Below are 13,495 nucleotides of genomic sequence, written 5' to 3'. Positions count from 1 at the left end.
GAAATAAGAAAACGGAAGGCTAATTGGATTGGTCATGTTTTACGCAGAAACTGCCTTCTAAAAGAAGCTATTGAAGGAAAGATAGATGGGCGGATAGAAGTGACAAGAAGACGAGGAAGAAGACGTAAGAAGATGCTGGATGACCTTGGGGACAGAAGAGGATACTGTCATTTGAAGGAGAAAGCTCTAGATCGCATTAAGTGGAGGAATTGTTTTGGAAGAGACTGTGGACCTGTCGTCTGACAGATTACTGATGATGATGATGATGATATCTGATCAAAATCTGTCCTACGCTTCTCGAATTACGAGATGGCTCAGCTTAAGAACCTATCTTTTTGTCTGTTAATTATTGCAAAAAGCGAACGACTTACGGTGTTCCTCTACAGTGTTTCTTCGAAACAATTCTCGCTCTGGTAAGTATTTAGCGAGTTACGCTCGAGATGTGCGCAGAAATGCATGTAAATATTTATGTAAAGCATGCATTATTGTCTAGACCGCCTCTGTGGTCTAGTGGTTAAAGTTCCTAGTTACAGATCCAGAGGTCCCGCGTTCGATTCCCAGCGCTACCAGATTTTCTGAGAAGTAGTCATTCTGGAACGGGGTTCACTAAGCCTCATGAGGATAACTGAGGAGCTGTTTCAAGGAAATAGCGGCTCTGGTCTTGAAAACCGAAATTAACGGCCGTGGGGATTCGGTGCGCTGACCACACGACACCCTCTATCCGCTGAAAGTTGGCACTCGCCAACAAGCGGCGGTCGCTCGGTCGGTATAGTTCGCTTGCGGACTAAAACCCGGAACTTTATGCGCTGTCTTTCGATTTTAACCGAGTTTGAAATGTACCCACAAACTGGGACAAAAACTGAATTCAAAAGGGTTCTGACGATGGTGTATGACACTGGAAATTGCTGGGTTTTTGGACTTTGTCACTCGACCGGAATTCTAAACAACATTATACGTTTCCGAATCTGGATCTGTTTGCATCCTTGGGTAATAGGGTGAGAGACACCCACTCCGTGGGCTCCGTTAAAAAGAGCTAACCTCAGACACTGTACTGGACGAACGGTGGACACCATCCAGAAAGCCAGTAATTCTGTGTGACAAAACTCTCTACTGTAGAACTTAATCAGCGGTTCTCTAGATGTTGCATACGAACAGAGAGTCATGGAACGGCTACAGGAGCATTTTCGTTGCAAATATCAGTCAATTAATATTTAGAAAAACGATCGCTGTTTAGTGTGATAACCTAACGAAACACATGCACACGGAGAGACGGAGAAGTACTGAGGTACAGAACGTGAAATGAGGTGGTAAATATAGTTACCACTGTGGTATTAAGAGATAATGCATGCAACACTGCTGCGGCTGTAGAGTAGCCACACCGCTGGTCTCGCTTAAGAAGAATAGCTTTCTCTCTCTTCCGGTTGTCACATTCCTACTTAGAGAAACCTCTTCTCGGAATGCGGTTTCCTGAGCAGCAGGAAGTGTGGGCGTATAGGGGGGTTCCCCTTTTGCAATGCCCGTGTTAGGCGAATGAAAACGATCATTCTGTATGTTTCAGTTTGCTAAGTGTTTGATCCCCGCGATTTCCGAAAGATTGGACTCCGCAACTCATGCTGACTGGTCAACCGAATCATCCAGTCTGACTTATCACGTTTATTGCCATTCTAAATCAAACCCGCTGCGCGGATACAGGATAGTGTCAATATATGGGAGCAGAAAACATGAAACATAACGGAAAATTCCATTGAAACTCACAGTCGGCGTTGCGTACGAAGTAAATCAGCTGGCGAAGTTACCAAATTTACTGCCTCAACAATGGCCGATTGAATTTTCTGTTATTGATAACTCTTTATTAAATCCTAACTTTGTATTCTCCTACGCAACAGATAAAAAAAAAAGAATATACCTGGAACATAACTTATCGAAAGGGAAATAGTTTATCTGATATATTTTTTACAAATTATAATATATTGTAATTATCTACCTTAACACAGACCAGTACGTTTAAGCTACTGATCAAGAAGATATTTGCCCATCGTCCTCTGAAAATAACGTTGAATAATGGTGTAAAGGTCGACTCCTCACACATGCGATCTGTCTTCTAACCATTTGTTTTAAAAACTTCGTAAACGAAAACATATTTTCAGGAACGCGGGTATGTTTGAGTTCCAGAGATTCTGCAGCGATTAGTTCATATTGTTTCCTATTAAAGTACAGTACACAGATCATTCCCATTGCAGTGATAGATGAGACGTTCCCGAAAGTGAATATTTGGACTTTGGAAGCAAAAAGTAAAGGAAGAAGAGTGAGAATTGAGTAATGTATATCTTGAATAATGCCGTCTTCTGGGATGTGGTGCCGTGTAGATATCGTATAAACCGACGTTTCAGAGGAACTTATCGCCTCCATCTTGATAGAAGAAAATAAGTCACCTCCTCACGCTGGTTCCTCGCTCGCGGATTTTTTGTTATTTTCTTCTACCCCGAAGATGGAGGCTGTATGTTCCTCCGAAACGTCGGTTTGTACGATATCTACATTGCATCATATCCCAGAAGACGGCACTCTTGATAGTCACCACCGTGAAGACCTCAAATCTTACAATGTATATCTTAATAATTTCTGTACTCGACCATACGATATCAGGTCGACAAAAGCAGCGAGGCTGAGATGAGACATTCGTGCCGTTTTAGTCGGAAAACTTGAGAAGTTCACTTGAGAGACTGATGTAGATGGGGGATGCTATTGAAGTGGCGTTAGAGTGTGGACTGGATACATCTGATCAGGCCTACTGGGGGGGATTGCAGTCCACTTACCCTAGAGGGCCCCAAACTCATTCTTATTTAATTTAAAAAGAAATTGTAACTAAGCAGGAATACAGGATTTCAGTTTAATTAACTTGTTGTCTTATTATTCCTGATCTTTCATCGACATCCATTTCAGAGATAATCCGATTACTGGAAAGTATTTATTAAATATATTATTTTATTTATAAGCTTTTGGAGCGGAATTGGTTCCCCACATTTGTGTCTGCTTTGAGCTCCATCTCACCGCTCTCAAGCCTTGCATCTGACTTCTGTAGGGTCAAGCAGGAGACTGTCCTGAAGATTATGATCAACCTTTGGGTTCCATAAGTGTTGCAGATGTATTTTGCAGCCCAAGACACTGTCCAAACTTTTGAAGCTTACAAGGTGTGCTGTGCAGTTAGGAAACTTTCTTCAAATATGTAAACACGCAGAGCAGTGATGGAACGGCAATGAAATTAGCGGATACGGGGCTCGACTCCCCTTGGTTATAATCGCCACCGCTGGACCCTGACCCTGTCAGTGGATATCAGGGGCCTTTTCGTCACGGATTAATTGGCTGGAGAGCCAGCCTAGTGCCGAATATTGTACTGTTTAACCTCCACGTCCCTTTTCATGTCCAAAGGGCATTTGCAGTAAGATGTAAACAGCACTAGTTTTTGTCGACTTCTGAAAGTATGACTCAGAACAGAGAGACGCCACAAAGCTCTGAAGGGTAAGAAAAAAGTGAATGTTGTAACGAATGCGGAAATCGCTATGCTGGAGGGTCCCTACGGTACCCCGTGTCGGCCGTCACAGACAGCTGTGTGACATCGTCAATTTGTTCTTTTCTTACGCCTCTACATAATTGGCTGGTTTTTTGGTTTGTCAATTGTTTGCAAGATTATTTTATTCGTTGATTGTTAGATTAGGTGTTATTAGTTAATTACTAGTGAAATAGATAAATGTTTTATTAGTTAATTCTTTATTATTAATTATTGATTTTTTGTATTATTGATTAATTATAACTGAACGGTTACGTGGTTGATTAGTGGGTTAGATAATTTCTTAATTTGTTGCTGTATTTATTGGTTGGTTTTGTTGTTAATCAATTTAATAATAGTTACTTTTTTCATTAATTGGTCCATTGGTTCTTATCTTGTTGGCATATAAATTAGTTACTTGTTGACCGGATGGTTTGTTATTTTTTCGCTTCATGGTTGATTCTTTACTTGCTTGACTAATTCGTTCTTTTTATATGTTATAGATTAGCTGATTGAATTGTTGATTGTTTGGCGTTTTAATTACTTTATTAATTTGTCGGGTGTTTGATAGATTGAATGGTTAGTTCATTTGTCACATTTTAATGGCTTGGTTAAAAATGGTTAATGTATTAATTCGTTAATAAGTTGATTGGCTAAATGGGTAGTTAATTGGTTCGTTGATTAATTGATTTCGTTGTATTAATAGTTTACTTTTCTGTTAAGTAATTAGAATATTTACCGATGTATGTCAACCAGAGAGATTTACATCTTCAAATAAAATGTATTTTCTTTATTTTTCCGGCCTATTAGACAAAGAGATAATAAAACTTATTGGTAACTGCAAACCTAGACGTCAACAACGAAGGCTGAAACACATATGTCAGGCTTCCAGTCCATTTCATTTTTTGAGACATCAGAAACACTATTCTGTAACTACAAATATGCTGCATCTTACCTGGTAACAATGTCGACCATGTCAACAGTGATTTGCAACAAACGTGTAAGGCAGGGTGTAAGCCAAGGATACGACTTAAGCAACACGACGAAAGTCTTTTTAAATCGACAGTCTAGGCCGAAGAGACACGACAGCAACATGGCGGGCGCAGCGTTTTTACTAGGATTCAACAGGTGTCGTGTTGTATGCTGCGCCGTATGTCGTATCGCTTGTTTCCGTTTAGGTGCAGAACGTGCCTGAGGTTCCCAGCCCATTACGAGTAACGTTTCAGTCACCACAGCTCTGTGTTGGCGTCTCCAGTGCTGTAACTGCTGCATCTTACCTGGTAACTGTAGACTGCAACGTCAGCAATGACAGTAACAACACGCGTGTAAGGCACCCAGCCGATTGGGAGCAGCGGTTTAGTCACCACAGCAGTGTGCTGGCGTCTCCATTACTGTAACTGCTGCACCTTACCTGGTAACTGTAGACTGCAACGTTAGCAATGACAGTGGTAACACGCGTGTAAGGCACCCAGCCGATTGGGAGCAACGGTTCAGTCACCACAGCACTGTACTGGCGTCTCCATTGCTGTAACTACGAGGGAGAGTCAGTATATAGTTCACAAATGGAAGTAAAACAGCTCTAATGGTCGTAATAGGTGTTCTATGTGTATCACAGTCCAGCTTCATGACAGTCTAGGTAGCAGACACGCATTCGCATGTTCAGAGGCTGCTTTCAGTAGTCAAAATGGCGATCGAGCTTGAGGAGTATCCTACCGAAGAGCAGCGTTCTGGTGTGCGATTTTTGTGGGAAAAGGACTTAGTGTCAAAGACATTCATAAAGAAATGTTTCCCGTTTACGGCCCAAAATTGTTTCCCGTTTAAAGCGGTTCACAATTGGGTTGAGAAATTCTCTAAAGGACGTTCGAAAGTTGCAGACAATGCCTGACCAGGTCGTCCTCTTGAGATTGCGACAGAAGCAGCTGTGCAGCGAGTGGAAGAGTTGATTCGAGCTGACAGGAGGATAATGACAGACAGTGTAGCGACTGCAATAGCGTATTCCCATGATTTTGCATACAGCATAATGCATGATCCTTTGAAGTTTAAGAAAATGTGCACATGGTAGGTGCCCAGACAACTGAAGGATAAATAAATGAACCGAATTGGTCTGTCTAACATCTCTTGCTGTATGCAGGGGAAGGAGAAGATATGCTTAACAGGATTGTTACTGGGGGCGAATCATGGTTGCATCACTACCAGCCCAAATCAAAGTGTGCTTCAGTGCAATGGATATGTATCCCAGTTCACCTTCATGCAAATGTTTAAGGTTACGCCATCAGTTAAGAAGGTTATGCTTACCGTGTTTTGGAATTTTCATGAAGTACTTTTGGCCCATTTTTAGAAGCGTGGTGAAAATGTGAATCGTGCATCGTACCGTGAAGTTGTGTTCAAGCTTCGGGATGCAATTCGTAGAAATCGTCCAGGCCAACTGACAAAAGGGGTGCTGCTTCATCGTGACAACCCCAGACCTCATACATCCCGAACAACTCAGGAGAGATTCAAGAACTACAGTGGAAACTTCTTGAAAATCCACCTTACAGCCCGGACTTAGCCCCTAGTGATTTCCATCTGTTTGGTCCACAAAATAACCACCTTGGTGGCAAACGTTTCGATGATGATGAAGAGGTTGAAACGAAGGTGCGGCAAGGACTGCGACAACAGTGAAAATACTTCTATTTCTATTTCTACTGGTTTTGACGCATTGGTAAAGCAATGGGATAAGTCTATCAATGTTGGCGGAGGATATGTCAAGAAATAAATGTTTCTTCGAGTTTCAAATATTATATGTTTGACGTTTTATATCCATTTGTGACCTATTTACTGACTCTCCCTCGTGTTTATATGCTGCATCTTACCTGGTATCTGTAGACACTGATGTCAACAGTGACAGCTGAAACACGTGTGTAAGGTTCCTGCCTAAACATGAACGGCGTTCCAGTCATCACTGCACTGATGTGAATGCTCCACTGCTACTGTGATCTTACCTGGTAACTGCAGACTCAGACGCCAAGAGTGACAGCTGGAACACACGTGTAAGGCTCCCAGCCCATTACGAACAGTGTTCCAGTCACCACAACACTGCTCTTGCTGCCCCGCTACTGTAACTAACCACTCTCTAAGACGCTCGACTGCTTGTCTGCCTTTCCTTTTCACCCTCTCACTGATGTGAAATTCCCCGAGCGTAACTCAGTGATGTTTCTTTGTCTCAGTTCCTAATTTAAGGCATGGCAGACTGTCACCTGTTCTTGTAACTGCTCTGTATCCAGAGAAAGAAGTGACTTCTTGTACGCTCAGGAGAGGTCGAATCCAGACATAATCATTTAACTCTTTTCTGTAAGGTGGTAGAGCAGAGGTTGGAACAATGCTGAGCGCATGGCGAAAGCGATCGGCGCAAAAAAAATAATTTGTTCCGGCTCGCGGCGATATTCAGTCTTTTTAATAATACTATTCATCATCCCAGACAGTAAAATGACTAGCTACGGGCTTGGACGACCCACGTTCCGTTCTGGGGCCAACTCACACGTCTATTCACTGGGTACGGGAGCTCTCTCTCGGCTGTTAATGGAGATTCAGAATGTGTGGAACTATACGTCAACTTCCCATTCGTCTTCGTGGCATGAACACGGGAACATTTTTAAGTTACATTTTTAACTATATGACCGTTATCCTTTTTCACTTTGCCTTATAAGGTATATGGAAACTGTTCAAATAACAAAATAAATTTTTAAATATAACAGAAATATTTCACGAAATTCGCAAGTATGTGTTTTCTATGCTGTTTTTATTTAGCATACCTGCTAATGGTAAATACGGCGGAGTGGATATGTTGACCCACGTTTTCTTGACCTCGGCAAATACCTGCGAGTGAGCATAGTTAAAGCGAGTAGGACTTGCTGCGGAACTTCGAACTAGTGTTTTGAAATGAAGACATGCTGGAAAATCGGGGTTCTCAGCATCAATTAAGGAGTTTTCAAGGGGGAGCTGTTTCATTTATTTATTTAATTTGCTTTGGGAGTGAATGCATCTTCGATCAATAAATTTTTCTTTCACACATGGACTAAATTAGATTGCATTTTAAAAGAAAACAGCCTGTAAAATAAAAAATTGTTCTATGTGATAAAACTGTCGAGCAAGTAAGTCGTAGTTATCCGTCTGTCTATGGCTCTGCAGTCCTTTTGTTGGAATTTGGAAGTTCTTTCAGTTTCTTAATCCTACACACAGTGGATATATCTCCTTGGACGGGAGATCAGCCCGTCGCAAGACCGCAACCTACACACAGAATAAACACACAAGACATCCATGTCTTGAGTGGGATTCGAACCCACGATGTCAGGGTTCGAGCGAGCGAGGACAGTTCTTGCCTTAGACCGCGCGGTCACTGTAATCGGCCAGTTCAAATTACTTGGTATGTAGTACTTAAGTTTTTGAGAATAAAGATTTGAAAAGAAGCTGAATAAACATTAAAAATTTAGTGCAATGAGGAGATTGTTGAAGGAGAAGACAAAGTAGGAAACACGAACTAATTGTTATAAAACTTTATGGGATGCGGAAAACAATGAAGTTTTATTAACCTTGTCTGTGATATATATTAGGGTCTCTTACAGCAAGGCCTATTCTTGATTTTTTTATTGCTAGTGGGGTGGGGCTAAGTCCCTTGTACTGCGGCCACTTCTGGCCTATTGTACCAGCCCCAGATGATAGGTGAGGGTGATTGTGGAGCAATTGGTAGAATGAAAATTGGCAGGGGAAACCGAAGTACTCGGAGAAAACCTGCCCCGGCGCCACATTGTCAACCACAAATCCCACTTGACCACACCCAGGATCGAACCCCGGGCCGCCGCGATGAGAAGCCAGCGACTAACCTCTTGAGCTATAGCGCGGCCTTATTCTTGATTAACTGTTGAATACTGGGAGTTAGCATCTATGCAGTGACGTATCTCTACTGTTTACTGTCTTCTCAATGATAGACTTGTGTCTGCAGCAACCGGGTATCGCGTCCGCTGTATGGGGCTATTACATTTGTGTGGGTATATGCAAAATGCGATGTCCTTGCATGCGTTTCAGCATCAACTGTTCAGTTACGCTATGATGTAGCCACCGTGCAACCTGACGTCACGGATGACGTAGCAAGGGATCTTTAGGCGCTATTTACAAATCACCTTGTAAGCAATAAATATGTCGATATTTCCGGTCGGGATATGTGAACGTGTCATAACTCGTGTGAGATCGAACCCCTTGCCGACTTTGTGTCCGAAATGGCAACCTTCGAGACCGAGTGAGACACCTGTACAGTGGACGGGAGGCCAGTGTTCCAGTCGGGCTCTAGTACTAAGAAGGGAAAGGAATGGGATGAGGGGGAGACAGAGAAAAGGAAAAAGATAAAAGAGACGAAGAGAGAGAGAAGAGAATAATACAAAAATGAAGAAGTGGGAAATGAGACGAAGGAAAAGGAGGTGAATGAGAAGAACTAATAACGATAAAGAAGGAGGACGATAAGGCGAAGAAGAAGAAGAAGAAGAAGAAATGTTATGCATACTCTTATGACTGCGGACTGATTCTCAGTGAACTGAAGGCTGTTACTTTAACCCGGCTGGGACTGGTCAGGCCTGCTGCTGGTATAACTGTGTGTAGCTTGATCTTCCACAAAGGGAAGCATTAGTTGATCCGACTGGGAAAAACTGTCAACTCCCCCCCCCCGACGAGGAGGAAGTTTAACTACGTTTCATATCCAATTCAAGAAAATTAGTGAAGGGGAATGCCACAATCGACTGTGGTTTCACTGTTGACGTCCTCGAACAGTCAGTACAGTTCAGTCAGCTTTAAACGTTACCGGTAAACAAGGAACTGCTTTACAATACTTGTTTCAACTTACTGACTGCCTAATTGATTAATTAAGGAAACCAAGTTTAATGATCACCTATCCAATGATTAATTTATTGACCAACCAATTGATTGATATTAAGTAAGCAATCACCTAAACTAAATATCCCCTTGTTTCAACATGATCTTTACAAATTCTCATTTTTAAACTTCCTGAGAGCCATCTCAGTCCCATCTGTATCATCATACTACTAAAATATCATTATCCCGTCTTCCTCGAGTTTCCTCAACGCAGTTCTGCGTCTGTTTTGTTGTCATCAAACCTCCAATCGCTTGTACAATTATCATAACTTGAAAGCACAGTGTTCCTGGTTATAAACGTGTTAATTCTCAGTAACGCACGCAAAACAGAAGCTTCTATACTCACCCTCTTTCTTCCTGGGGGTTACATGTTACGAGGTGTCATGGGGCATGCTATTCAAGTTCACTGTCCGCAAATTTCTAGCAACCTCGTCTCTACTGAAGTATTTACTAACATATCCTCCAGGATCTTGGGAATAAATTTACTCTCGAGCTCAGCACTGTGCCTGTTGCCCTGCCTATTTACGGGTACAAGTAAGAGAACCAACCTGTGTTGAATCCTGGAATATCTGCTCATCCTGGTTCGTTTCCGGTGAGGGTTTGACGTTGAATCGCCTTCTCTTCAGTTCCAGTTCTCCTCCCGACGCCCCTCTTCCACCCTTATTATTATTTTTATGAATCACCTGCTCAAGTCCAGCCCTGAGATCAGAAGGGTTCAACTTCAGGACCTCTTTCCTCACATCTAACACGTCCACTCTGTCTAACTCCTGAGGACCCTCTCCAGTACAAGGATCCCCTTCAGTCCGGTTCTTCAATTTGTAATCGTTGTTGTCTCGTAAGCCATCAAATCTCGTGTACTTCTTTCTTCCAACTCGTTTTGTATCATCTTTGTGTGACATTGTGAAGTGCTGCTCTGGTTTCCTGTCACCCGCTCTGGCAATTGCCAGGTCCTCCTCTGATGACACCGAGTACCCCATTTGCTGGTACCTGCACAAAGGATTCTTCTGGAGTCACTATCCATTTCAACAACTGTTGTGATACACTTTTTCTTTGAATACACACCGAATATTAAGACGCCTGTGGATAAGCGTTGGTTTCATATATTTGTTTCTATGACGACTCATTTCGAACTCAGTATGTCATATTGATTCCTGCGGAAATTTACTAATCGTGTGCATTTGTTCGCTCATATTTGATCCATTAATACGTACTTAAATACTTTCGTTAATTCGTGCATTTATTAGTTCAATCACGCATTTATAGTCTCATTAACCAATTCTTTAATTAACATATAAATTATTTCTTCCATGAATCTATTTATGCTTTCAGTTACGCACGAATTAGCTCATTGGCTTAGGTATACGGTCCAGTGGCGGGCTCTTATGAACACGCTAATGAACCTTCGGGGTTTATAAAAGGCAGAGTTTCTTTACCAACTAAGCGACTCTTGCTATCTAATGAAAGGCGCTGCTGCATGGATTCATGAATTATAGAAATACTATAACAAAGTATACGAGTCGTCAAAGATTAACTTTCATTCTTTTATCAATGTCCCTACAGCCCTTTGTTCGGCCCTAGCCTCTTCTTCAGTTTCGTAATCCATTTTTTACACAGACGGAAGGACTCCTTGGGCAGGACAACACAAACACAGAATAAACGCACACATATATCCATTCCTTTGAGGGGGATTCGAGCACACAATCCCAGCGTTCGAGCGAGCGAAGACAGTTGATGCCTTAGAACGCGCGCGACCATCTTATCGGCCAAAGATTAACTTTATAACGAAATTTACAAAGATATATACGAACTTCTTAAAATCTTCACACAGGCTTACATGTGTCAGCGCCTGCTTACGGCTGGTCACACATCACAGTAAACACTATCTACACCTAATACGCCCCAGGAGCGCAAANCTTATCGGCCAAAGATTAACTTTATAACGAAATTTACAAACATATATACGAACTTCTTAATATCTTCACACAGGCTTACATGTGTCAGCACCTGCTTACGGCTAATCACACATCACAGTAAACACTATCTACACCTAATACGCCCCAAGAGCGCAAACCCCATCGCGTGTTAAGTACATCGCTGTAACTATCACCGTTGTACCTGTTCAATGTACGATCAACTGGGATGGATATGGAAGGTGACGAAATACCTGAAGGTACCATCTTCTTGGATGTGATGCCATGTATTCGTCTGCTTTTACTTGTGCCAGACTGCATGGTGTTACATCCAGAAGGTCATATTTTTCATAGTCTCCCGCGAGAACCGAAGACGATACACCTGCTAGGAAACCACACTCTGACTCCATCAAGTATAACTTAGGACAGGAAACCGCCAAGTATATAGGCCTATACCCCTGTGTCTAAGCGCCATAACTCCTTAACCCCTGCTGTGGGTGCTGATGGGTATCAGCTTCAGTCTTCAGTTGTCTTCGGCCCAGTGAAAGATCTTAGTATTCATATAGGCCATGATGGCCGACTGCCAAACAACAAGCTTCCGCTCCGGCAAAAGCATTCAGCACAGCCACACACTGAACCAAAGATAAGCCAACAAACCAACAAAGCCACAAGGCAAACACGTGCATAGCAACAGCTGTTTAGGTTGACCCACATAACCTAGAATTGCGTGTAGCCCGGAGCAACTACATAAGAAGAACAGAACATCATTTCAATGAGCAGCAACGTCCTTCATGTGCACCTGATGACGGCTGCTTCGGCCGAAACATGTAGTGAGAACAAACAGCAGACGAGAGAATTTTAACCGACGTTGCACGTACACCGCAAAAGGCGGAATGCAGAGTCAGTATTTTCACACAGGCTTGTACAGTTGTGAAATTTGATGTTGAGTCTGGGGAAAGAAGACAGACTTTAAGATGAATATATCCCATGTTCACCAAAGAAAGCTGTCGAAATCCAATTCTAACCCGTATCGGTGGAACGTATCCGTACGGTACATGAAATTTGTATCGACCTTTGGTTTCTTTATTAATAACGGCTCATCGTACAAAGGCATTTTAAAGGTCTGGCATAGTAATCATACATTGGTCTTATTCAAAAAACTTTTACGTTAAATATATTTTATATTTATATACCTAGGGTTTATTTAATAAATTTCAAGGAAAAATAATGTATGGTTCACTGAAACCGACCTCTTTCTTTCATCGGTCAATCGAAAGCCAAGCTTAAACGTACGTGAAGTTTAGTGATCCATGTTCTCTCTTCGCGTTCACGGCTTAGTCCCTAGTTTCAGAGGCAACTTTACTTTTGCCTATAAGCATATATTTTGTAATTTGTGTGTGAATTATTTTTGGTGCTGAATTAATGAAGTAACTAGAAAAACATAAAGGGAAAACTATTCTTATACTGGAGTTGAGAGAGCAATATTAAAACTGATCTTAAGGAAATATCTTGTGAACTGGATTCAACATGCTCAGGATATGGGTCATTGCAGGCCTGTTGTGAACATGATAATATCTGAGATCCATGAAAGGTGCGAAGTTTCTTGACCAGCTGACCAACTATTACGGTCTCAAGACGGACTTAGTACATTTCTATTATGCCTTTTATTGACTTTGACATACTGTATTGCTATGTACAAAAGTCAACATCAGTATCGGTGAGGTAAGCGAAATTGCAAAAATTAGTTTTAAAAATATGCATAGTCTAAGTAGTTCACTGTAGTGTGTTACCTCACGGAAAAATTGTCTTCCATTCTGGCTTGCACCAATCTTGCGCTGGCACTGACAACTTGACTGGTCGCCTGGTCGCCTGGTCTTGCTTATATCCTCTGCTATCTGGATTGATATTGTGCTATGATTCGACTGCCCAACATCCGCCGGTAATGTTATCAGCTGTTAATCTTTATACGGTGGTCTTCATTTCCGTCCCCAGTAACCGTGGTGTGCCGACACAGTGGCCGAGCGGTCTAAGCATGAACTGTCTTCTCCCGCTCGAACACTGGAGTCGTAGGTTCGAATCCCACTCGAGTCATGGATGTCTGTGTGCGTTTATTCTGTGTTTGTGCTGTCCTGTCTGTAGGTAG

At 42.1% G+C, this 13,495-nt stretch overlaps 1 protein-coding gene across 3 annotated transcripts in view; it reads right to left on the bottom strand.

Annotated features, from left to right (window-relative positions):
* Window positions 1-13,211, bottom strand: part of LOC111870546 (proton channel OtopLc) — a 44,929-nt gene extending 31,718 nt beyond the window's left edge. For 2 of the 3 annotated variants that reach the window (XM_033753871.1, XM_023862913.2), the window contains exons 1-2: window positions 13,143-13,211; window positions 9,991-10,429 (exon numbers count right to left, since the gene is read on the bottom strand). In XM_033753871.1, the coding sequence (XP_033609762.1) occupies window positions 9,991-10,429; window positions 13,143-13,165 (462 nt within the window). In that variant the 5' untranslated portion in view covers window positions 13,166-13,211. Of the gene's footprint in view, window positions 1-6,525; window positions 6,620-9,990; window positions 10,430-13,142 lie in introns of those variants that run through there. The other variant, XM_033753873.1, reaches the window with a different exon arrangement.
* Window positions 13,212-13,495: the final 284 nt, after the last annotated feature.

This window comes from Cryptotermes secundus, unplaced genomic scaffold, assembly GCF_002891405.2.
Source record: "Cryptotermes secundus unplaced genomic scaffold, Csec_1.0 scaffold117, whole genome shotgun sequence".
Taxonomy (NCBI): domain Eukaryota; kingdom Metazoa; phylum Arthropoda; class Insecta; order Blattodea; family Kalotermitidae; genus Cryptotermes; species Cryptotermes secundus.
Note: the sequence above shows the minus strand (reverse complement) of the source record. Positions and strands in the feature narration are given on the sequence as shown.